The sequence below is a fragment of the Tetrao urogallus genome, assembly GCF_951394365.1.
Source record: "Tetrao urogallus genome assembly, chromosome: 5".
NCBI lineage: Eukaryota > Metazoa > Chordata > Aves > Galliformes > Phasianidae > Tetrao > Tetrao urogallus.
This window is the reverse complement of record NC_136818.1, coordinates 5,271,641-5,298,970: the sequence shown is the minus strand read 5'-3', so window position 1 is coordinate 5,298,970 and position 27,330 is coordinate 5,271,641. Positions and strand designations below refer to the sequence as shown.

Genomic DNA, 27,330 nt, shown 5'->3' with positions numbered 1-27,330 from the left:
GAAGTGTTTTAATATCTACATATTACAGGAAAACAATATTAGCTAAGAAATGGGAACGTAAAAAGCAGGATGGAAGTCATAATACTGACGTAACCAAGTTAAAGAGGCTTACAATGACTCACTAAATAATCACACAGCAACGATAAACTCATCCTGAACTCAGCGTGGTTTCACTGTGCAATTTGATGGGCTGCAGCTTAGCAGGAGAAACAACCCTTCCAAATGGCTCAGGTTATTTTGGGGTAGGGTTTTTGTATATATGTGTCAGTTGAATATATTGCACTGTATCTACAACACAACATGAACATCAGGTGTTTTCATAAGAGTGGATTAAAGCAGTAATATTGAGGTTTCCCAATCCATAATCAGGCCAGGATTCAAGGCTGTTTGGAAGAAAAGGGTAACAGCCCATGGATGGTAGGAGCACTGCCTGTACTCCACTGCACGGGACTGAAATGCAGCTCACTGCACACAGATCCAGCCCTGCTGCGTAGGGCAGGGAAACCAGATGCACTGTGGGTATATTACTGCCACCACAGGCTCTCCATATAAATTGGATATTCCTTGCTCTTTTCAAATTCCTGTGTAGAGTTCAGGTCTACACACTGCCCCTATATTACACAGAGAACTTCTCAGGTCTTTCTGGTCCAAAAGGCAAACAGACCTGAAGGTCACCTATGCTCAGAACCTGTGTTAGTTGTAGAAATAACGCACCATCTGTAGAGTGAGCTTGGGCTCTTCTTGAAAGGATCACAAAGCTGTGAATACAGACTAACAAGGAGCAACTGCAGCCTCAAAACCCAAAGCAAGATCATTCTTTAGCTATGGATATCATAAACTAAAGCATGCCTGCTTCAGCAGGATACTGGAGAATACGGACAAAAGTACTGGATAGAGAAGGAGTGCCCAGTTAATAAAATGTGGAAGGTTTCTATTTTTACGTGACTACACAACAGCTCTTGCTATTGTGGTTTGCCTATGGCAAGTCCTCTCAGACCAACATAGCTGGGAGTGCACGAGATGTAGAATGGAACAAAACTGTGCTTTTGTTTCCAAGACAGAATTATGGACAAGAATCCTCACTTGGAACAAAGCAGTGGTCAGCCCAGAAATTGCTGTTTCCCTTGTTGAGTGTACTCTGGGTGTAACCAGATGGGAACAACTTGACTGCAGTTAAGCAGTATTCATGCAACATGGTATATTCCCTGCAAGCCTGCTTCTTTGCCTGCATATTATTCCCATCTGTAGTACTGCAAAAATCACCTTACCACGTACCATTACAGAAACTGCTCCACACACCAGGGTTACACCTTGACTTTTTGTAGGCAGAATGCAGCTCCTCTCTCAGCAGAGTCGTCTCCATGCAGCCCTTCTGGGCCCACTGCTGTGGTTTTTCCAGCAGAGACGTCAGCTCCCACTGAGCCGTGCTGGCAGGGAGGTCAGAGCAGCGCTGTATGTTGGCACCACGAGCTAACAGCACAGCAGCTCCTCAAGACTTCTGCAGAGGCAAAAATCAGGCTGAGCCACCCCACAGTCAAAATTCTTTGAATTTTATCTATCGGGAATGGTACTGCCCAATAGACCAAGGTAATAAGGAAACCCCATCAAATACCATAATTAATTAGAGCAGAATACACAGAAAATATCTTCCTCAGTTAAGATGCTTGTACTTTAATATTTTGATTTCTAATAAGTCAGGATGAAATGGGATCCTGGATCTTCCAGTTCCTATTCAAAGAGAACTAAACTCACTTTCTCTCTCCTTGAAAACTAGCAGGTATGAGTGTTTCCTCCCTCTCATCTACTGAGAGGAATATATCCAATGTCAGATAAAGAAACTAACAACTCTTACATACTTAAAACTACTGTAAAAGTGTCTGCTACTGTAAAGGCAGAGGAAAATAATAAAAATAACAAAACAAAAACCAACCTACACCAGCAGTTCTCAGCTGATTACTACAGAAAAATGACATTTACAGATGCCTTTTGTCTACACTAAAGGTCAAGCTGATGCACCAAAAAGCCTCTTCTGCAGGAAATTCACCCCCCAGCTCAAGCAGAGATGATGCAAGCCTTAAGGCGTACCACGGTTAAAACAACAATAATAATAATAATAATAAAATAAAGCAGCCATATTTTAAAGAAAAGCTTTTGGGAATTTCAGGTTCTTGTTCTGGGTTTCATCAGGCTTTTTCTCTCCCTCAAGATATCCAATCCCGAAAGACTTCAGCAAAAACAACACTATTCAAAACTGATGTAGCAGGCTCTGCCCTAAACCAGTTACTGAATATGCTCCTAATGCCACATTCAAACACGCTCCTCCACAGAGAAAAAGAAACTTCTGGTAAGAAGTAAAGGGAGCAAATTAGGTCCTGTACTCATCTGCCTTCTTCCCTGCTCCCTGAAAAGAGAAAAGTGCCTTTTTTGCACTCCAAAATTAACTCTGTGATATGAAAATGAAGCTGGCAGAACACAGAGAATGAATGGTTAATAACAGATCGCTGTTCAACTGCTATGGTTACAGACATCCCTTTGACAGCTATCCAACTTGCACAGAGAAGGAAGGAAAACAAATGGCTTCTGAAGAGGTTTTTCACTTTCAGGTTTCCTTGAGATGCTCTGTTAGTGTGCTGAATGTGCACAAGTGAAGCTGCCAGGACAGCAGCCCTGTGAACCCCAGCACAAACCTGACTCTTGCTGCAGGAATGCAACACTTCCCACGGTGCTGAGTATCTCAGTCCTGACCTCGAGAGCTGGAGTATTGGAACTGCTCAGTGACAGGTAATGACTGTTGTTCTGTGTACACGCACATTCTGTGTTATCTCTTACCAAAGCACTTCACAGTATGCCCAACAATTTCATGTTCAGCTGCCCTGAACAGTAAGCAGGCGCAAAGCCCCACATCAACCCCCTTCTCTCCAACACTGCCACCCTACACAGCATTGCCTCAACCTCAGTTTCATTCTCCCCATTTAAAAATAACATAGAAGAACCAAATGCATGCAGTGAACAGGGAAGACTCAGTGTAGGCTGAAGTTTAGCATTTGTGCAGGAGCTATTAATCTTTCCTAAAAGAGTTTGCACTAAATAAGGCTGGCAGCATTCACACGCATTTGTGCATAACCAAATGTGAAGAAATGCGTGCTGCTCTCAGCCAAGCTCTGTCTCCTTAAATGCTTGAGCAAGAGAAGGTGTTCAAACAGGCTTTGTGCAGTGCTGCTGAGAACAGGCACTCTGAGAAACAAGGCCATGAGGATTAACGGCTAAAGTCCTTCTGCATGAGAAGATGGAAAAGGATTCTAGCAAAGCAATGAGATGCTGAGCACAAGCCAGGCAAAGGCTCCGCGTTGCTCAGGCCTGTGCTCATCTACAACCGTGAAGAATAGTCAACTACATTTTTTATCGTCACCCTCTAGAAGAGGGTGCCTAGATTTATGCAGCAGGCCCCAGAAGTTCTCCCCTGCTCCACTTCTGCACTCTTTGAAGTGCCACACCGTGACCAGAGTCCTCCAGGGGAGGACTGGACAGATGCAGTTCTTTACAACACAGTTCTCAATACCCATTTAATGTCAAGGATCAGCATGCAATGGAACCTGGGGCAAATATATAGAACACTTTTTTTTTTTAAAAGCAGTACAAAATTCTGTGATAAAGAGCTCCTGTATAAAGGTGAATGGAAATTACCTATCAAAGAGCAATTCATTAAAACAAAGCTTGCAACATCAATATATGATCCCAATGTGATCCCAGCAGGGACTGTTCCACAGCTTCCCTCTGAACGTGATTATTTATCACACACTGGAAAACTGTTTCCATACAAGTCACCTCTTCTAAATGATGTAACAAGCCCAAAGGGATCAGATAGTAGCACCCAGCTAACTTAAGTGCTGCCTTTATTGCCAGCAAGATAAGCCCTACTTACAGAGCTGGCGGAAATGAGTATCGCTGTGCAAACACAGGAGTTACACAAGGCAAATTGTATCTCACCATTTTACCCAGGAAAGGAAAAAGGAAGAGAGAGACATCAATAAAGTGCATACCAGTGAATTACACTTCCTGATTTATCTTGGCTCTTGCCAGACAAGAACATGTTAGAAACAACGGATTGGAGCTCAGGTGCACCAGTGATAAGTTTCTTCAATAGCCAGTGCTCAGGTAACAGCCAGGTGTGGGCATGGAGGTCATGAAGGCCAGGAGAGTTAGGGTAGTACTGTTAGGTTGCAGATGGACTTGATGATCTCTAAGGTCTTTTCCAACCTGAGCAATTCTGTGATTCTATGAGAGGAATGATACCAGGTGAAATGTAAAGGAACAATGAAAAGTCTGTCACAGGCAATCTCAAAAACAGGACTTCTGGCCAGCTAAAAAGTGGCTGCACTGATGAATGCCTGTACACAGGCAGTGCATTATTACTCTTTAGGATACATCAGAATGCACCAGGAAGAGAAATCTACTTTGAAACGCAAAGTACCAAGTTGAAACTCAAATGCTTGTGTATTTTGTTGTTGATATGAAATGCAAGTGGTGATTTGAAGCACTTGATCCATCACAAAGTTTTGAAACAGAATGTTATCTAAACATCGGGATTTTTCTGACTATATTATGAACTATACACAACAAAAGCAAAGGCTAAGCCCTTGAGCAGTTATTTAATCCATGGAACATGATTATCTGCATAAAACAATGTGATAATGGACCAGAAAACAAGAAATTAGGAACATTCTTCATGAGTCATTGGTGTTCACAATGTGTTGCTGAATCACTCTTCAGCCTTGGGCAAAGGATAACTTCTCCAAGCATCACTTTTTCCATCCATAAGATAATAATTAGTATGTATGAAGTGGTGAAGATTTATAAGCAGCTGAACTGCTAACCATCCAGTGGATGATAAAGGTGTAACGACTGTGACACAACTACACTAACATGAACAGAACCACGCTGTTAGGAGGGAAATGTACCTTGGCCTGTATCAGTCAACACAGACTGGGGCATCCCTCTCTCTGTGTAAGTGGTTGCATGGATGCCGCTGTGATTCAAGAGATGTCTAAAGAGACATTTACAAGATTATATCTGAAAAAGCCATCACCTGCCACCTATTTGCATTCTCAGGGCAAACATTCACTGCTCCTGCTAATTCTGATTTTTATGCTCCTAATTATTCACTGAATCATGCCATGTAACATCAGATCTGGACAGAATAGGTCCAGAAAATCCAACAAGCTTTACTGATACACAATCACTGCTAAATCAGCAAACCAAGCAGCTGATACAGTACAGCTCCGCAGCATGACTGGGAAGATAACTGAAACTTCATTCATCAATAAAAATAGAAAAAGCCTGAAAAGCCACCAAGTGAATTAACTGCATTAACTTTACAGCAAAGAGGGACAGAGGACCTCTATTGGGAAATGCACCACTGAACACAGACTTGGGATCAAAAGAAAATTTTCACTCACCCTCTGCAACCAGGTAAACTGCCATCTCAGTGTACACTGTAATACATGCACACCTCTAGGAAAGAAGCATGGAAAAAGTGTGAAACGAGGCCAGCTAAAGCACAAGAAGTTAAAACCTGGAACTGGAGCAGTTATCTAAAAGAGGAAAACAGTACGGTTAGAGTTTGCTGTCCATTGTGCACAACAGCTTTTTCAACAGTCATTCTCTTAATTTGCAAAACTGTGCTACAGGCTATTTGGAAAGTCATGCGAGTACAAAACAATAACATATCAAAAATGTAAACAAAATCAACAGAAAATTTCCATCTATTTCAATGGATTGTTAACACAGCCTCTTTCCCCCCATCCGCCCTGACTTTCAGTGCTTTGCAAGTCCAAGAAATCCCATCCACAGAAGCTACAGAAACTAAGCCAGAACTCCAGATAAGACAAAGACACTTACAGTAGGCAAAATCCTCACTCAAGACAGACAAGATTCTGCAGCACTAATAAATTTTCAATTATATTTCTATCTTTAAAAAGTAATCAGAGCACAGACAGCAGTTACCAAAAAGAGCCCTTCTGATTCTCAAGTACAGGGCTGTGCTCAGGCTGCCATGGAAACTGAGCCCTGCCTGCTCTGGTCCTGGTACAGTGCCACACATGCTCTCAAGCACTTAATAAATATTAGTAATGGAAAAATAATACTGATAGATCAGAAACTGAACATCTTCACTATGAAAAAATAATGAAAGATCTGGCAGCAAAGCTGGCTCCATGCAGCTTCAGCCCAAAGGCTATCTTGCCTTAACCAAGGCAACTACAAATCCCATTCTCTTCTAGTTTCTAACGTCCACTCTTGGCATTAGATGGAAGGTTGATCTGACTGTCTGTCCTTATTTTAGACTGAAAGAAGGCAGGAGACCTGGAGGGAAAACTGAAACACTTTGACTAGCCTGACAGGTACAGCTGTGATAAGCAGCATGGTTGGCTGTACAAGGCACCGGAGCGGAATGGGGGACCTCATGGCCATCCTTGGCTCTGCTGCTGACTCCATGCACCCAAGGCCAGCTGCCACCCGCACAAGAGCTGTACCACCACCACTCACCTCTCCAAAGGGAGACACTGGGCTGCCAGCTCTGGTCAATCCCAGGGAAGAAGCCACAGTCTTTGCCACAAGCTGTGCTCTGTCAGAGTGTTCTTAGGGCAAGATACACAGTGTACACAGTGCAGCTCACGCTGAGAGACAAGCAGACATGGAGCTCACATCCTCACACCTTTCAGCTTCACCCAGTTTCAAATCTGGCTCTTGACAACATTTCAATCTGGATGGATTTTATTTTTTTTTCAACCAGTTCACAGCATTATTACAATCACTAAAATCTAATCAGTTTGTTATCTGCTAAATTTCAGACAGAATTCTTCACAGAGCAGAAAATCTGCATTAATTATATCACAGGGCCTTTTCCTCTCTTTACTTCCCTTGCAGCTATCTAAGTAGTAATAATTTTAACAGGAAACAGAGTTAGAAAAATTACACTCGACATTTTTAACATTTCCTGCATAAGCACTGTAAAACAGCAGAGGTTTCCCTGTGGCTACAACCAGCTGTCTGCACTCAGCACAGTGCACTGGGACAGGCAGAATGCTCCCCTACCAAGGCCATGCCATGCAGAAGGAAACAAGCAGCAACACACATCTCCATCCCCATCACTCAAACTCAGCTCACTCATTCATTTTCCAGAGCAAAGCAAAGAAAGAGAAACTGACATCTTTCAGTGTCTTATAAGGCGTTCAATAGCACAGAAAAGCTGAGCTAGCAATAACATGCTTTGGCAACATGTTGGGAATTGCCAGAGAAAAGATGCAGGTAAAGGGAAACTTGTGGAGAGGAAGAAGGCAATGAGAGAGGCTGGCTATGAAGGAACACTGCAAGGACCAGGAGAATTCTGTGCCAAATCAAGTCTGCCACCAGAACACCTCCAGCACCACACGGCAGTCTGAGGCACACCAACAGCGTGGTACGTTTGGCAGTCAATTAAAAAAGCTGCTGCTGCTAAAAAAGCAGGCAGCAACAAAAACCGAGTCTGCGATATTAGTAACAGATAAGAGGATCAATAATTGTCAGATGTTGTCAGGCCTTACATTTTCAAGCCTCAAGTGTTTAACGTCCCTTTAGGCAGACCACAGAGTCAAGAAAGCTCATTATTTCCAGCCCTGACAAATTTCTCAGATCAGGTGCATCAGATTAATGTGTTCACCAACACATTCCACTCAGCTACTCGGGCTTCATAATGTAATTTGTTTGTTTTAATTCATCTCTGAACATTTTCTGGCGAATACTAAATTACCCTAAGTATCTTCCACCCCAACATCAATCAGTAAGAAACCACATCTCCGCCCCATGCTAACCCTGGCTCTGTAACACAGCAGACAAAAGAGAGCTGGTCTACACTGACTTCTGATTTCCCTTTCTCTACATTAGGATGCTCTTGGTGAGGCTTGCCTACTGTGGCAAACTTTTAATCTTCCCATTCTCTCTGACCTCAGGCAAGCTTTTCAGATCTCAGCTTTTTTCTGGAACTGTACCTAGAGTCTATTTCTTCACATAGCACAGCAGCAGCCCATAAAACCCAAGCTTCCCTCTGCGGTCAGAATGCCCCAGCAGCTAGTAACCCAGTTCCCTCCTCTGTACTTCCTGCAATTCTGCCCCAGTCCCACCTCAACTTCTTTCCCAGACGAGGAGCAGCAGTGAAAGAAAGACACTGCTTCCAGGAGATCAGCTGCACCTGTGGTGAATAGAGGTCCTCAAGTTTGTATGCCTGGAGGTGAGGAAAAGCAGAAAAGCAGGTTTCACACGTGTACTTGGTGCTTGATTTCTACATAAAGAATTCAGCAGGCAAAAGACAACCAGGAAACAAAAAAACAAAAAAAAAAAAAACCAGCCAAAAAAAACTCAAGCAAGTTAGGTTTGTCAGAACAGGCAGTGAGAACAAAAAAAAAAAAAAAAGGAAGAAAAATGAGTAACAACATTTAGTACGTTACACAAGAAATCCATAAACTAGCTCAGACACCAGCTTGCATGCCCACACAGCACAGATAATGACACTGAGGCCACAGGCAGACATGCCTCTGTACCACTCTACCCAGCGCTCCCAGTTCGAGCACAGCAGTGCAATCCAGATGCCTCCAAAATCAAAAGCATATCATCATGCATATGCCAAGGACACCTAAAATCCTCCCCTTGGTGATGTACACAGAAACACCTGCATCACTGGAGCAAAACACAGCAATTAGTCAGAACAGAGAATACTGTCTCAACAGTGAACTTGAAGTTAAACTGGAACAGACAACAGAGGACAAAAAAAACAGTCACAGAGAACATGCTTGACAATTGTGACTGCCTTGCTGTCTCACCATGTCATATCCTAAAACCTGCAAGCATGGTGCACCATCACATTTAGGCCACATCTAACTCTTCACAGGATCCGGATTTCAGTTCTCAAAAAAGCTTTTGAACAGAAAAGCAAGGAGAATATCAGGCTGCCTCCTGGGCTATCATATAGGCAGCAGGAGCCAAACTCCATATTCTCTGCACACAAAGCCAGCAGCAGAGCAGCAGTCCAGCCAGCAGCAAGCAGGCTCAGCTATAAGCCACAGACTGTGGCCCCGAGGCAGGGCAGGAGCTGAGGGAACAGAAGTTTGCTGATGCTCCATGTGCTCATCCTGCATTCCAGACATGTATGAACAGCCTTCAGAACAGTAACTCCCTTCATACTGTGTCTCATACCTTAGGCAGCCTCAGTCCTGTCCCATAAAAACATACTTGTGAACAGCGGCAAGCAGAAAGTGCCTCAATGCAAAGAAGAAAAATGGAGCTTCAAAAGACACCGCTAGTTCTGCATTGGGATGTGTCCCCCTGCAGGCAGACACCACAAAGCTAAAGTGGCCTCGCAGTTTGTTTCATTTTAGGAAACTGGTTAGACAACCAGGTGCTTTTTGCAACTATGCCACATTTCAGAACTTATCACCAATGAAATACTTAAGCAGACAAAAAGCTTTATTAATTTTGATTAATTGCAGAAATATACATCTCCTCCTTTCTTGCTACTGCGTCACAGACAAATGAGCGCTGCCTTTTTTCTTCCTGAAAAGAAAGGCTTCTTTGCTACCAGGAATTGTTTCCTTTTACTTCTTGCAAGGCAGCAACTATGCTCACACTTACACATTACCTGTATCCATTCGGCTCTTCCTTCTACCTTTCCCCAGCGTGCATGGCTCTTCTACTTTCTTGCTTCCCTTTAAGCCCCAGTACTTTGTTTTCATACTGCAAAAATCATTACTTTGTTATGGTGCTCCTCAGACTGTTATCCATACTAAAAGGGCTTATTTCAGTGCTATCCTTCTCAAATGATGCAATATGAAATACGCACACCTGAGATTTGCTCAAATGATGAACACTGAAAGAGTCAAAGACTCTCAACTGCAAAGATAATTTAAATAAAGATCATTTAAATCAAACTGAAGTGAAACACACAGTTTAGCCTGTGTGTGATGTGTGTCTTACAGAACTGACCAACGCAGAATACTGCAAATCCCAGTCCTGGGGAAGGCACTGCCTGCTCTCACAGGTGACCCATGGGGCCAGAGAGCTTCTGACTTCTTCCTTCATCAGTAATAACATCAGCTAGCATTCAAGAATTGTGCTAAACAGGCTTTTTCCCCTTTAAAAAAAAAAAAAAAAAAGAAGAAAAGAATGGGATTCCTTCAATTTCATTCATTTCCCACAAATAAAACCACTAATGTCAACCATTACATACCGAGGAAGAGCTTGGTTCTATAACATGTAGAACAAGGCTACTGAGCAACCCAGAATAAACACAGTTCACAAGCCAGAGCTCAGTAGTTTGCTCTCTCTAAGTGCTACAGAGTCAATATTTTGGCATGTTTCATTTCCTGAGCTGGCCACGTTCACATCAAAACAAGAGCACATAACTGAGACTACCAGTCACAACACAACAGGGTTACTGAATGGAAAGCAAATTCCCAGGAGATGATACAGAATGATTACCAATCCTACTTTTAGTCTAAAATTCCTTTTAAAAAGCCAATATTATACCAGCAGAGCTCTAGGAGACAAAAACCACTACCCAATCCCAACAACAGCAGTCTGCGCAAGGATGGATGGTAGAAGGAAGAACACAGTACTGTTCTGTCAGGTTGTCAACTCCCTGTTTTTCTCTAAGAAATTAAAAATAAGATGTTTTTAATTACAAAATCTTCCAATGTGTATAGATCATTTACCCCAAAGACAAACACGTTTCACCAACTGGTTGTTAACACTCACAAAGACCATTCCATCTCTTCAACAAGCGAGGATATATATAAACAGCAACGAGCACAAAAATGTAGTCACATTGATAACAGATGTTATCAACAGGTAATTACAGGGGTTGCCATGCCCCACACTCACTACCAACAGTACTCACTTCCAGCAGCCTACCTGCATTTTCATTCCACTCTCCTTCATCACTACAGCGTGCTGCAGGACTATTTCTTGCACAGTGTATGTTCTTAAAATAGTTACTAAATAAATATGTTCATTACACTGATGACAACAGAGGTGGCATGTAGCAACAAAACACATGGAATATATTCTTTCATCCAGTGACTGTAACTCTAAACATTACATATGTGGAAAAGTGGCACTATTTTACTTTTTTTTAAAGCAGTGTTCAGGAACAGTGTAAGCAAGAAAAATGCATGTGAAAAAGCTGTCTTTCAGATGGGTTAAAGAAGCAACTGTGAAATGTGTGTATGTACATATATGTATATACATACATACATATATATATACACATACATAACTATATTAGCCATCCATGAGTAATTTCTGTAGTATACTCCTCAATAACTTACAGAATCATAGAATGGCTTGGGTTGGAAGGGACCTCAAGGATCATGTAGTTCCAACCCTCCTCCACAGGCTGAGTTGCCAATTGCTAAATCAAGACTTACAAAAATGTCGAGTTCATATTAAAAGTGAAGAACTTCCCTGATGTCTTCACATCCAAAAATTCTCTGTTCTAACATCAGAAAGTCACCATTCTATCACAACCTACCCCAATCTATTTTTACCACCCCAACAGTATAAACTTTCTGAAACAGATCAGATGCAGCTGTTGGTCTAATCATCCTAACACAGCCCAATTCCTGCCAAGCACATGTTCAGGACTGTGTTTTACACACTCTCTTCCATCACAATGCTTAAAGAGAAAACCAAAAGGAAAAATGGAATAAAACCAGCCCACATACTGCTTGCCACTGAATCACCTGCACTAGACAAGAAGCTCAGGCCACAAACCTAACTGCTCAGTGTGGAACATAGGGTGCACAGTCTGAAGATGCTGCTTCAGCCATCAGCCTAACATCTGCACAGCAGCTCCCAAAGCACAGCCTGCAGACCACCTGCAGCTCCCCAGGCCTTTGCACAGCAGCCCACAGAGAGGCCCTTAGCCAGGAAACTTCCAGAAGCCCAACAGCAGCGTGCTGTGCAACTGCCCGCACTGCCACAGGTCAGTGCCTCTGCAAACTCACAGGCTTCTGTGAAAACGCTCCCAGTTAAAACTGTCCGTGAGTCCCAGCTTTGTTCTCAGTCAGCCACAGCCTCAATGAGCTTTTTGTAACTTCAGAATTTCCAAATCTAAGCTGTGGTAGCAAAGTTACCACATAAAGCACGTTTCTATCTGAATGCTGCTGAACTCTTCGTATCACAAACTTACGCACGCGTAGTCTGTCAAGCCCTGAGTACAAAAGCACCAGAAAGACATGTTATGCTTTATCTTACAGCATCAAAAAGTTCTGTGTGAACAAGAGTTTGGGAATCCCAGTTCTCCACAAACTGATGCACTGAGAACACACTCAGGCAGATGAGTCAGCGATGCTGCTAACAGTTACATGCATGGGAACATGCAACCACTGACTTTTTTTTTTTTTTTGTACACTCTTACAGTCTACACGCTTCCAAGAGTTGAGTGAATTAAAACCTGATGCTTTTTCAATGCCTATTACTCTACAACAGTAACTCAAGAGTATTTGGTACCTGGTGAGATGGTAACAGCACAGCCCCACAAACTCCCCCAAGGTTACTGGATGCCACTCACACACAGGACCACACCAAAGGAAAAGGCAAGACTGCCACCTGCCCAGGACTGGAAGCACAGATCTCCATGTGCTCTGTTCTCACACATTAACAGGGACTCAATCAGTACGACGTGGGTAAGGCTGCCGAGCAGCACTACTTGCCCATCAGAGACGCACACACAGATCTAAGCACAGAACTCACACCAGCCCACACCTTGCAGGAAGCTTTGAAGCATGGCTTCCACGTGCACACCTGGCCCTGCGCGCGGCCCCTCCCGCTCCGGACGCCCACCGGCTGCCTCAAGGCACTGCCTACGCTGCTCGGAGCGCTCCGCTGCCGTTGGCCGAAGCGGGCGGCCCAGGGTACCCGAGGCGGGCGGCAGAACGGAACGGGGCCGCGCCGGGGAGCTGCGCCGCGTCACGGATCTGCTGCTCGCGGCAGCCAATGGGCGCCGGAGCCGGGCACGGCGCGACTTCATTCATTCATTCATAAAAAAAAGAGGCGAAGCACATATAGGAAACGCGCCCTTCCGGGCTCGGTACGGGGCTCTACGGGCCCCACCGCGACCCCCAGCCCCACCGGTACTCACGGCAATCCGCCTCGTCGCTGTTATCCGAGCAGTCGTTGTCCTCGTCGCACGCCCAGACGGCGGGGATGCACCGCTCGTTCCGGCACTGGAACTGGTCCTTATCGCACTCCTTCACGGCTCCTACGAGACACGGGGCCGCGCCTGGGTCAGCGGGGCGCGCTTCGCCGCCGGGAGAGTCCCGGGTCAGGGTCGGTCCTGCAACCGGCACCGGGAACCACCAGCGGAGGGCAGGGGCTGGGGCTGGGCCCGGCTGGGGGGATGCGCCCCGCGGGAGCACGGCGGTGCACGGAGCTGCTTTGTGTGAGCGTGGAAGGGCCGCTGCCGTACTCCGTGCACCGGATTGGGAGCGGGGGATAAAGGAACCCGGGGATGAAAAACGGTTAAACGCCAAACGAAAAAGACAAAGAAAAATGGAAAAGCGCACCGAGGCCAGGACCGCTCCGTGCGTCCGCCAGCGGGGCAGATCGCGAGGAGAAGAGATGAGCGGTACGGGCGGCGCTCCCGGAACGGGGGAACGACCCGGTCGAAGTTGAGGACGGAGGGACGGAGCAAATCTGCTTTGCAGACGCCGCGCCGCTTCGCCGAGGCACAAATCTCCTCAGCGGGGGATTAAAGGTGGCAGCTCCCGTCAGCAGCGCTCGGGTCGCGCCGACCGACCGAAGAGCGCACGCGGTCCCCGCTCCCTCCTCCACCGCTCGCAACCGCCGCACGGAGCAGCAATGCGAGGCGATGCTCGGGGCCGGCGGGACCCTCGCGTCCTCCCCGCATCACACGGCCGAGCCGAGCCGCGCCGGACCCACCTTTGCCGAGGTACAGCTTCAGCAGCAGCAGCTGGAGGAGCAGCAGCCGGGCGAGCGCAGGCCGGCACATGCTGCCCGCTCCCTCCGTGGCAGCGCACCGTGTGCGGGATGCGCCCCGCTCGCCGCCGCGCGCCGCCCGCATGCGGCCCCGCCCACAGCCGCGCGCCGCCGTGACGCGCCCCCGCTGGGCGGGCCCGTACGCGTGCGCGCCGCCGCCACGCGCAACCGGCCTCGGGCGCGCGGTTCCGGCACGGGGTGGCGGCGGCGGGCGGCTCCGCATCTCCTGTCCGCGGTCCTCCGGTACCCAGCTCCACTCTGCTCTTTTAAATGGCCCGGAGGCGTAACTTCGGCTGGCGCCCGGGCCGCGCTGTTGTGCTTCTCTGCGCGTAATTGCGCCCAAATGGGTGAAACGAGCGCGACGTGCGCTGAGGGCCATAGCCTCGCGTTGGTCGGCAGCTGCTGAGATGTCCGAGCTGCGGTCCAGGATGCGTCCGTCCTCCGGCTCCAGAGTGCCGGTGGGAAACGCGAGGGTGAGGAGTGTCGGTAGCTTAATTATGAAAAGCTATTTTCAGGTGTAACCTGAATCTAACAGTGCAACAGCGTTAACGTGGTTATAGGCAGGCCTTTGTTTAAGAAAAGAATCGAGCACTAATTTTACACGTGCCGATGCGCTACAATTGCTCGATTGCAAACCCTGCACTGCCATCTGCCTCAAACCGCTCCCCGTGTGAAAGCGCACCTGTGCCTTTAACGAGCTTTTGCAAGTCATTGGTGAGCAGCGTCCGAGAGCCCGAGCAATGCGCGCAGGGCCGGCTGCTGGCTGCGCCGTGTCCCCGGCAGCTGGGAGAGATCGGAGCCCTGCTGGGCAGATCTTTAGTGCGCAAAATGCAGCGCGTTTGTGTTGGCTGGATCAGTGGGATAGACTGCAATAATTGCTCAAAGCTGAGGAGGGTCAAACGCAGTCTGATAGAGCTATCCTAATTCCTGGCCTCTTCTGTTTCCCAAATTAGAGCTGGAAGTGGCTCCAAAGACAGCAGTGGAGCTATTCAGGATGAAACAGGTGCAGAGCATCGATGGCAGCAGCGATCTGGTGTGATCCATATCGGAACTTTGAATTTCTAGAAGCTAATTTGGCTGCATGCCTCTCACAGAAAGCAACGTAAAGAAACCTTTTCTAATTAAATAGCTCAGATGACACCTGACGTGCTGTGATTTCAGCAGCCCTTACTGGCCATTCGTTGAGGCGGCTCCTAGGAGCCCAGCCTGGGGGATTTGTGTCACGTTTGTGTCCCAGAGGCAAAGAGGAAACTGGAGAAATTAAAGGAAGTTAAGGTAGAGAAACCATGTTGCATGAAAGAGACATCTCATTTTATCCATTGTGTTCTAACAGTTAATTAAGATTGATAATTTACCTCCCATGGTCCATCTCTGCCAGGAGCTCTCCTCTTCATCACCAGCTGGAACAGGAACTTAGGCTTCTTGTACCCAGTCTGGAAGCCTGTAAAGCAACAGCACAGTTGTATTTGATTTGTGGCCAAACAGTGTCCAGTATCTCATACACAACACTCAGTAACTGCTGTACACAAAATACATGCTGACAGTCTGCATTTCCTGGTTGGTGGCTGAGGTCATTCATAGATCTAACACACAGAAGTCAATCTGTCCTATTTACAAGACTGGCTGCAGTGGGTTCTTTTGTTCTTCAGTCACACAGGTGTGCACATACACACCTCCCCAATCAGTGGGAGGACAAAAGAAGTCATTCAGAAGCATGTAAAAAGCATTGCGCTGAACTTCACCTGGTGCTTGAACCTTCTGCACATCTCCCAGATACTTTCCCTTGTTTTGCAGAGGGTTGAGGTGCAGAATCAGTCCAAGAGTTTGTCTTGAGCAACATGCTGCAAGCAATTGTGCCTGGTGTGTGAGACCCAGGAGCATTTTGTTGTTCACCACACTGCAGCTGGAGGGGCTGAGGATCAGCTGTGCAGGATGAGGTGGGCAGATACTAAAGGAGTCCCTCATCTGAAGCCTGGAATACTTGCACTACTCAGAACTGAGAACACACATCATTGTGACCAGCATTGTCTGTGCTGAGAGGTGGGCAACAGATTTCATCTAGTAATAACCTGAGTGTGCTGGTGGCAGCTTAGGACAGCATCAGACCATCCTGACTTACTGCTGTTCACAGTCAAGAATGTCAGTAACCACAGACCTCCCCTGCCCCATTACCTGCATCAGAGTGACAGCCTGCCCGACAAAGAGCTCTCTCAAATGTGGGAAAACTGAAGGAGCTTTGTTGTTTTATCATTAAAACTTTGCTAAGTTAAAAAGCATATGTGGAAAAATAGATACCCTCAGGGAAGAGAAAGAACAGGTGTACGTAGGATACATCCCCTGGGAAGTCTCCAGTCTGTCTTCTGAAACTCTCCAAGCTGTGGAAACCAAGTGTCTGTTTGTACTGACACACAGCCTTCAGGCCACTGTTCTTCTCCCAACACTGTAATGTCCTTCTACCTTTTTTTTTTCTTTCAAATTGACATTTAAAAAAATAAAGTCCCTCACTATTCCTGTAATTGCTTTCCAAGATATCCCCTGTCCGTTAGGCTGACTTTTTCCATCCTGTCTTTCAACTTGGCAAATCTAATTCCCTCAATCCCCTCATGCCTTTTAGATATGCTAATGTAATATGTTTTCCAAACAGATATTTAAATTAAACCTTTTAATTAAGTTAGTTGAACCAGTGTACCAGCGGCCGTGTCCCTGCCAGCTGGTATGTCAGTACCTGCAATATTATTTACCTTCTTAATAAAATGCTGTTGCCTGAACTTACACTGCTGTGAATTTCAAACTGTACATAGTGTTGTGCCTTACATCTGAAACTAAAACTCATTTCCTTCTGCTTCTACTGAGTGAAAAACAAAACAAGCTCAAAACCCTGTGGAGTATGAGCAGGTTCACTACTGATCAGGGCTTGTCCCCAGCTCTTAAAGTTTGTTCTCTCTCTTAGAATTACTACAGCACACCAACAAATTATGTACCACAGAAGGACGCTGTAGTTATTTTTCCTGTAACTCTTACTGATATTTTGAAAGCTAGAGATAAATCACTAAAAAATTGGAGAATATTCCACCTTTCATTTGCATAAAGCCTCTTTTGCAGGTGTGAAAACAAGTTACTGCTCTAATTCTGTACTGTTTTTCTTCCAAGTCATCTTTTTATTTGCATCTGACTAAATGTTAGCCCCTGTTCTACACTTTTTTTTCCCCCCAATTTTTATTCTGTTTTAAAATACTTTGTTCAATCTTTTGTATTATATCTTTTGTTTGTTGACTTCTTTTTATTCTCTTTCAACTTCAGCTTCCTTCCAGAAGATTCCAGTCCCCCAAGTCAGCTGCTTGCTCTTTTCACATTTCCTATTTAAAACCCATGCCCTAAACTACTTTGTCTATTAGATCCATCTTCCCCTTTCACTTTCTAGGGCTTTCTGACAGCCCTAGAGACTTTACCTTAGCTTCCTAAAAGGCCAACTTAACCCCCTTAGCACACACACAGTCTTCTGATGACATCCTTATTTTTAGCTAGCTCATGGCCTATTAAAGAAAGGAGGACATCCCACAGACTTAAATCACGTTACAGAACTCATCGGTTTATCATCCAAGAACCGTGCTGCAAACCAGATTCTCTGGCTTCCATAGCCATTATTGATCTTTGTCCCAAACCATCCCTCAGTTAGGGATGGTTTCCCTTTAGTGAAGCTTAAGAAGCAGTGTGATACCACACTGCCATGCTGCTCAGTGCTGATTATTATCCAGGTATGAGACTGCACCACTTCCTTACCCATCCTCTCATTTCAGTCCAAAATGCACCACATCACTCAGTCACTGACACCTCCAGGTAGCTGGCTGCATCTCAGCCATGCATATGACTCGTGCATACTTGGGGTGTTCGGAGCAATCCTGACTTAAAGCCACTTTCTTAAACTTAGATTAAGTATGTCTGTCTAACCTCAGGCCCACACTGTCCACTGTGACTGTCTGCTCCTGCTTTCCCATAGCTTTTCAGCTCAAGTATGAACCAGGACATATAGCATACCCAGAAGATGCTGTGAAAGCTCCCTGGAAAGCTTCCTGAAGGGTATTGCCCTTTTCCATCTTCCACACTACGTTCTTGTTCCTGCATCCCACGGGATGGTTTGCAGGCCATTGGTAAAGTTGTTATTCAGCCAGAGAGGAGTTAACACAGAAGGCTTCTGCCCCTCATTCCCCTCCCGGGGCTGACCACTGTGCCATAGCAGTATCCCTGGACAATGGATCTTTGAGTGCAACCAAACCCACAGTCACAATAGGGATCTTTCCCATTAATTTTAATGAGTGTAAGAACGAAGGGACTGAGAAGAAAAAAAGTGAGGATTAGGTGTCTGGCAAGATCTTTTGCATGCTGGAGGAGCATTGCTGTAGACTGAGCTGCTCTTTGCTGTCGTACAGTGACTAATCACCGTGAAAGCGAACAGAAATGCAGACTTCAGGCCATAGTTAGTAACAAGTACAGTGGGATTTTTTCAAGATGTTTCACTTCAAACTATTTATCCTGCTAATACTAACAAAGGAATCATGAACTGGAGCAAAACTGAAGTTGACAGTGTCTCGTGTAACTCTGCAGTGACCGTATATCAGTGCTGTAAGGCAGCAGATTAGTACCACAGACTGCTGTTTGCTCTACAGCTCCCAAAGGGCTGAGACACAAGAGGAAGCCAGCAGCAGCATGAAGCCTGGATTTTTTGCTTGCCTCTTTAACAATTCAGTAAGCTGGGCACTCACTCTACTTTTCTCTCACACCTTGCTTGTTCATGCCCAGGTGCTGCAAGGCAGCAGTGTGTTGTGTGGGGATGGCAGGAGCAGGACAAGGTCTGGTTCTGTGGCGTGCAAAGTCCCCAAGCTCCCAGCAGCCCTCCGGAAAGCTTTGAGCATCCTGATGGCTCACGCAAATTCTTTTAGCATTAATTATAACATCAAGGAGAAAATAATGCCCAAATGGGAATTGAGGATCATGTCTGCATTGACTGTTTCTCATTATACAATGGCTGCCCCAAAAGTAGTGCCTCCCATTTTATGGCATTGGCCCATGACATCAGAGGTGGATATTGGTGGGATGGCAGTAGAGGTTGAACCTTCCCACCAATATCCCATTCCTTGTTGTTGCCACGTAACAGACGGCAGCAGAGGGGCAGCCTGGCATGGAAGTGTGCATGAAGCAAAGGCATGGAATTGAGTTCCTGCAATGTGGAAAAAGTGGCACCCACTGACATTCACTGATGCTTGCTGCATGTTTATCAGGTCCAAACAGTGGATGTGAGCACAGTGAGGCGGTGGGTGGTGCGTTTCAGCAGTGGTGACAGCGATGTGGAAGAAGAGCCATGTTTCATACAGCCGTATGGATTTTTACAAGCATGGCATGCAGGCTCTTATTCATCACTGGTGAAAAAGCTATGATGGTGACTGTTGAAAAAAATGGTGTTTTGTGGCTGAGAGTTTGAGCTATCAAACAGTATTATTGTGCTCTTCATACCTGTTGTTTCCTTGGAAATAAATAGGAGGCATTACTTTCAGAGCAACCTATGTATTTGTATGGATTTTGTATGGCAGCAGAACATTTTAAAATCCATTTTGCTTTCGAGACAGTACTGATCCTCTGACTTCACACCAAGTGGTGGATAGAGTCTGAGCTGTCTAATCTATAAATTCCTATAGCTGCTCTCTTAATGAGGGAACAGGAACTCAACATTTATTTTCCTTTTTAAAGTGAGAAATCATTAAGAACAATTTTTCAAGAATCAACTGATTCTGAATGTTGTTTTCCTCGCTTTCTCTTTTGATTGACCAGCTTGTATTTAATAATGGTTTTCAAAGACATCCCATTAAATATTGCCATCTCATCAATTTTAAATCCTAAATAACAAGAGTGAATGTAGTCTTGAGCATAAATAAAAGATTTGAGCTTGGTCAGAGTGAAATTATTTGTCTTTCGAAATGAGTAAAATTAAACTAGTTTTTAAAATTCCCCCACAAGATTAATGGAGGATGGGGAACAAAAGGGAAAAACCTGGGAGATCTTTTTTCCAGGTGAGAAGAATCCAGTTATCATCTTGCATGCGTAGGCCTGATGTTTGAGTATCCCCTGGCTTTGCAAGGTGCTGTGCTAGATCAGTGATAACATTCACTCTTCTGAGTGTCTCTATGAACAGTTTCATTACAGTCACGTTAAAATTGTAATACATATTACAAGTGCAGCCTTGTTTACACTTCTAACTTGTGAAAAACTTGTTTCTTTGAAGTTGAAAACATTTGTATGTGATAGAAATGTATGTGCACTCCCAGAGCTACAGTCCTTTTAAACAAAGTTTCCAAAATGCCCGTTCAGATTTCCTGCCCCTTATATCATTCCGCTACAACAGCAGTTGACAGATGAACCCCTGTGGCATTTTGTCATATCATGTAAAGCATCAAGTGATAGATGTGCTTCAGAAGAACATGTCCTATAGGCATCGTTTCTAGAAGCACAAAACAGCCTTCCTTCCTACCCTCAAAATACTCCGTAAGTTGCAATCCATTCCTAAAACACAAACATCTCCCAGTTCCACAGGTGTTAAGTTCTACTCAAGGTGGTTCGAGCCTGAAGGAATACAGATTTTTACCAGTAGTCTAAATCAACCCCAAATCTCCCTCCTGCTAATTCAGCTCCTTGATTTGCCACCCTTCTTGCACCTCAGCACTGGTTCTGCTGCGGCTCTGGCAAAGATCAGTATTTGTGTATCTGCATGTCTGCACACATCCTGTCAGACTTGAACAGTCTGAGCTTCCACCAGTGCTTCCCACAGTCCTTGGCCAAAGCACAGCAGTTCTTAGTCACAGCACTCCCACTGCCATGACTTCATCTCATCCTCTCTTCAGAAAGCTTTAGCATTGTTCTTCTCCAAACACGTCTAAGCTTAAAATCATTTTTCTATTTCAATATGACCTGTGCTGGCCAGTCGGATTAGCACAGATGGTTTGTCCCCTGCTCAGCAAAGGCTGGTCGTGCTACTTGTGACAGAGGTCTGTGCTCCCCATGAGGAAGCAGGGCAACACTCTGCAGCCATGCAGGTCTGGAGCAGATCTGAAAGCCCGAGGACAGCACAGCGGTTCCCATTCCTCTGGAACACGGCACAGCCCATGCTGGGATCAGGTTAAAGCAGCACATATTCAGCTGGTTTAGACTTAATCCCCACAGCACGGGCACGCTCACCTGCCGGAGGGCACAGGCCCCAGGGGCTGACAGATCACGTCAAGTCCTAGGAGCTCACCTGAAACTTAATTTGCCAAGAGGCTTGTTTGTCTTACCATTAGAAAGTGAACACTGGAGAAATTCAGATATTCCCACCCAAACCTTTGGCATTAGTTTTGGTCTATCCTAGCCAACTCTGTCCGTCCCAAACACATGGCATAGTGTCTGTATCTCATAATTCAGCAGAGAGTAACACCTGCTTTGAGTCCAGAAGGGAAATTCGATTCAGTAAATCCCCCAACCATCACAAAGACACAGAGGGACATTAAGGCCACCTCTCTTTGTACAGGTTTGCAATATTATCTTTGCTGTGCCAAAACAAATTCAATGGAACAAAACATCAAGATTTGGGCCTTTTGAGAAAAATTTGACAATTAAAGTCTATAAATTCATTTCCCCTATTTCATTCCTTTATTTATCCTGCTGCTCTGAAAGTCTCGAAAGGACAAAGACAACCAGCCTGACTCTGCCTGTCTCAGACAAATAAAGCTGGCATGGACATGGACTTACACTCAGCCACCCACCCACAAAATTTTAGCTTCCCAGCCATCAAAGCACAATCAAAACTGCATTTTCCTGACTGTCAGTTTCTCTATGCATTTTTCAGAGAGCAGATGTAATAGGTTTTACAGGGAGTCCCTTTGATTCGTGCCAGCCTTGCACATTCTCATTCTGCCTCTAATCTCTCCTTTGTGGCACGAGGACTCGGGGCAGTGGGCATGGATCCCAGCGGACACTGATTACCATCCAAATTCCCTTTTGGAAATTATCCCATCTGGCAACTACAGAACCCAGAGCTTCGACCCTCGGCCATTGTTCTTCTCCAAAATGAGCAGATTCAACTTTATTATAGACTAAACATTTGTTGTATTTTATGCTTAAAGCTCTCTCTGTTGACCTTCCTGTAGGATTTTGTATTTGAAGGATGAATAAAAATTAAGCAATCCGAATAATCATTTATTTTTTTTTTCAGAATACATATAAAGAATTGCTCCCCAAGCTTAAATTTTGCACGTCAAGTTTCATCTGGGAGCAGATTCGTTTTTACAGCTCAGTTATCAGCTGTGCAAACAGGCTATTATTCATGTTCATCAAGGGTCTAACAGCATTATTAGCCTCTCAAAAATTTTGCCAGGCCAGGAATATTTATGCAGGACCCATTTGAGAGAGGGAAGAAAAATGAGACAGGGCTGAACAGAATGCAACCAACAGCCCTGTATGTCTCACTCCAGAGCTGAGAGTGATGCAGTGATGATCTCCTGTTGCATGCTCCCTGGGAGGAGGCTCCAATAAATCCGTGCTCTGCACTGTGACCTCTCTCCACATCTGTGGTCACATATGCAGGACGCAGATGGTCAGAGCACTCTGTGATCTGCTGCAGGGAAGGCAGGGCTGGTTTGTAGGCCATAGCAGTGCCTTGCAACCAGGGAGCGTACCAGCCATAGGGCTCTGCAAGCACTAAAGCCTTACCATGAGCTGCATCAACCCAACTCTTCTTCTCAAACTAGTAGTGTAAAAGCAAAGTCTTCCCTTAACAAAAATCCAGCACATTAAGTTCTCTCTGCATTTATCTGCAGTGTGGGGTTGTATTTTCATGGATTTTCTTAAGTCTGTTTCCCACATATCTATTCTATTATTTATTCTTTGTTCATTTTTAACTATTTGCAAATAAATTTTAAGAATCTGAAAGCACTGTACAGTATGCCTGCAAATCAAAACTAGTCTTTTGACTTTTATGCAGCAAAAATAGTATTTCTTGACAATCCCTTAAGAGAGACCTGTCTGGGCACCTTCTCTTTTCACACATGAATTAGATACAGACCTGCTGCAAAAGTTTGTCTCTCCAGGTAGGTTAAACGACTCTTCTGCCAGTCTCTGGATGAAAAACGCAGAATCCCTTATGAAAAATTAAACCAGCAAGACTGGAATCCTTATGAAAATTTTAAATTGTCATTGTTCTCAAGTTAAAATAAGGCCCCATCGTTTGCTTTAGTCATCTCCGAGTATTCATTCATCTTGAAAGGGAGCTCAAAGGGCAAGGTGGCATTTCTGTGATTAAAAGCTGAATCCAGTGCAACATGCTGTGGTTTTGTTGGTGGTGGGTTGTTGTTTTTTTCCCCCCAAGTGCACAAGGATTCAGATGGAAGAGATAGCAGTGCTTAAGAGAATTTATCTTGAAAGAAGCCAGCTTGAGTCCAGAACAGCAGAAAGGAAATTTGCTGGTGGACAAAAACTGAAGAGAACCCTCTAAAAAGGCTGTAAAGTAAAAATTAATTTAAATACCCTTCTGTAGTTATTGCTATAGATAGAGGAAAGTGTTACTCAATGACCTTGGGGCCATATATTTGTCTCCAAAGTAAAAGATCAGAAGGAAGAAACAGTTGTGCTTGGCTTACTCTTCCATGACTTTCAGCAAGTCCCAAATAGTCTGTCTTCTGCTATAAGAGAAGTCACCGCGACCACCACCTCGTGACACCTTCCTGTATTACCAGCAATAATATTTATGCAGGCAGCAGCTAACTTCATACAAAGTCCATCCTCACAACAACCTCATGAGCAACACCTCACGTGATTCACTTACACCTAGCTCAGGTACCCATATACACAGTGCTGTCCTGCATGTACAATCTCCTTGAAATCCTCTCTGTTAACCACTATGTGCTTAGAAGAAAACATTTTGAGATCAGACAATTCATCTTCGCCACCTGAGGCCGATGGGACTGCTGCTCTATCAGAGACCGTTAGATCACCAGGCATCTTTTTCTTTCTGGGAGAAGCAGTAGCACAGGCTGCAAAAGGAACCAAGGCTGATCACTCCACCAAGGAAATGACTCGTCTGGCATCTCCAGACACTGCTGCTGTGGAGTGTGTGAACCACCGCCACATTCCTAAATAACGGTGGTGTGACAGGAAATGTCAGAGTCACCAATGGATGCCTTGGTTCCCACCCAGTGCTTTCATGATAGAATTCTGTTTGCACGTATAGCGTTCATAAAATTCATCATGTAAGATACCTGCACTGGGCTGACTCTTCATTTTCTTTCTTAGTTTCAGAGAAAATAGTTCACATATTTCAAAGAACGTATTGTTTCCCCACATGAAAGAATAGAGTAACTCTAACACCATTTAACTGAAAAGGCTTCAGAGCCTTGATCTGGAAGAAGAGATCACGTAACTTATTTATTACACATAAAACTATGCTATGCTTACATTATAAAGCCTGCTAATCAAGCACATAAAACAGTGTGGTTGCCTGTGAGACAGTAATTCATGTGCTCTGTGCACAGGCACCACAATATCCCTATAAATGACAGTGTCACACATGCTCTTTTCCATAAAATCCTTACCTCATTCAGTGCACAAAATGAACAATGTTTAACTAACGTGTAGCTTTCAATAGTTTATTTTCCCTTCATTATTCGCTCTCACCAGGCATTATTTATTGCACTCTATTCAGATTCTGCTTTGAAAACAGAATTATTCATCTCTTCCTAGGCTTTTCTGTGGTGCTTATTAGAATAGTATGAATGCTTTGGACACTAATGAATTCATCTCTATAAACTTTCTGAGATGGTAAGGGCACAGTATTGCCAGTTTTGGAGAACATGTACTGAGTAAGAAATCCTAGCTGAACCCTGAAACCCAGCACAAAGTGTTTAAAAGCTGTGTTGTCAGACTGTTATGTAGTGCTTCATATATTCAGGATGAAGACCCCAATGGCTTTGACTGCAACAGCGGCTGCTCAACAGTTATCCATTTTACAGCCCTAGAATCTTAGCTGGGTACCACAAAAAAAGACAAACTCAGAAAGTAGCCTTGACCAGTTTTGTTTGACAAATTAGGATGCTCAGAATCAAATGAGAGTTCTCCAGCACAAGTGGAGATAACATCTATTTCTCTGCTTTTCATTTGTCACGCTAAGAACTGTCACAAGAACATCATTTTTCTTTCTGTAGATCTTTCATCTGTGGCTATAGGCTCTTTACTTTCTGCAACACAAAAGTTCTTGGCGCTCATTCACTACACACTACTGATTTACCTCCAGAGCACGCTTCATTCTGTTCATATTTTAGTGAAGTAAAGGTTCAAGTAGAACATACAGTGTCTGACCTGACATAAAGTACCCAAAGTCCATCCTTATATCTGATCTGAGAGAAGCTTGGAGTGCATAAATGGCAGATCTGTCTTGGTTATGTTGGCTGAGAGCTCATGTTGATACAAACCAGCATGCAAATGAACATGGAGCTGGGAATGAGAACATCATGAGTCTATGTCGTTTTTTGTTTCCTTCCCAGTTAAAAAAGAAGATGAGACTGAGGCAACAAACTCAAACTGTGGGAGACTGCCTGAGGAGTTGAATAGCTCCTACAGAAAAAGTCCAGCTGGGTGCACAGACAACTTGCATCTGCTCTCTTACACATTTGTAATTGTCTAAGTTTATGAATTAGAAACATGTGCCTTGAGAATTGCCCTAGGATCCTGGAAGGGAAGGGTTCCAGCTAAGCTTCCATTATCCTCTTGCTGCCATCTTCTCAAACACCTGCATTGTAAAATAGCACATAGGCAACTGAAAGAACAGCTCAGAAATGCCAGATAATTTCCTCTCTGCACATTACTGTAGGGCTCCTGTAGGGAAACACAACAGCAGCTTTGAGCTTGCTCCAAATTTTTTACTTTTCAGAAAGGGTGGTCAGGCACTGGAATGGACTGCCCAGGGAGGTGGTGGAATCACCGACCCTGGGGGTGTTCAAGGAAAGACTGGATGTTGCGTTGAGGGACATGGTTTAGTAGGAGCTATTGGGAATAGGTGAACGGTTGGACTGGGTGATCTTTTAGGTCTTTTCCAACCTTAGTGATTCTATGATTCTATGATTCTATGAAATAGCACTTGTTGGAAAATATCAAATTTCAAAATAAAAGAGGATTGCTGAGAAAAACAAAAACAAAAACAAAAAAAAAAAAAAAACCAAAAAAAAAAACCAAATCCATCAATACCACTTCCCTGTATTGTTAACTGGTCATTTAACTAATCACACGAGCTTAAGCCTGAAAGCGTGGAGGATTCTCATCAGATCACTAGTTAATCTGTTAGAGGTACCTTTCCTATTACACAAGAAGGAAAACAAACACTAGATGTATCCTTCTGCACCACACAGATACAGGCTGTTGTGCATATGAGCACGAGACAAAGGGATATGGAGCCCCAGGAATCCCCCCTTACATTAATGGAAACATTACTGCCCAGTGATGCAGTATTTCTGGCTCTACCTTGCACGAAGCACAAGAAGGATATGCACAGCAGGGCACTGTAGCAGGCAAGCTGGTGTTGATGGAGATCAGAGAGTTGGATGTCTAGAGATCAATTCAGGAGCCAGAAAGCCTGCTTAGAGTGCTCTGCTTCTGTGCCATGGGCAACAAGCCTGACTTTTGCCCTGACCAAGCTCCCAACAAAGCCATAAGGGCTTAGTGGAGGTCAGCATACCTGTCCAGAATGATGTTACAGTGTATGCTCCCCTGGGACAATATGTGCTTGCACAGGTGTTGACTTGCTTGTTGAAATTGGAAGTCATTTAAATCCAATGAATTTTTCACACAAAGATGAGTTTATCTGGGTTTGGATTTAAAGTCAATTACATGTTGTAAAAGACAGACTGATGCTTATTCTCTTACTTGTAAGTATTCAGCCATCTACATATCTTCCACCTTTTCACAGAAGAGAACCAAAATGCCTCTGCATTATAGTATTTCATATTAATGGGTCTGAAAATGACTTTTTTTTTTCCTAAAACTGTGTTGCCCTGCTGGCAAATATTTTTTTTTTTTTTTTTCCCCCCCCCACTTTTCCTTTACTGTCTAATGATATTTCCTTTTGCTGCTATTTTCTGTGTTTTGCCCTGACTGAATACAGCCATCAGTAACATGATCAGAGAACTATGTGTTTTAGCCTTGGAAGGAGGAACACTTAAAAATTAAAACGCTGGCTCAAATTTATTTAAATAACTTGAAACAAGAAGCTCTCCTTGGCAGCTGCTTTGAGGACAT

General features: G+C 44.5%; 1 protein-coding gene across 1 annotated transcript in view; it reads right to left on the bottom strand.

The window, feature by feature from the left end:
* Positions 1-14,038, bottom strand: part of LRP8 (LDL receptor related protein 8) — a gene marked incomplete at both ends in the record, with an annotated part of 150,672 nt that extends 136,634 nt beyond the window's left edge. The window contains 2 exons of the mRNA XM_079535977.1: positions 13,169-13,288; positions 13,969-14,038. Of these exons, the coding sequence (XP_079392103.1) occupies positions 13,169-13,288; positions 13,969-14,038 (190 nt within the window). The remainder of the gene's footprint in view (positions 1-13,168; positions 13,289-13,968) is intronic.
* Between the last annotated feature and the right edge of the window lie 13,292 nt (positions 14,039-27,330).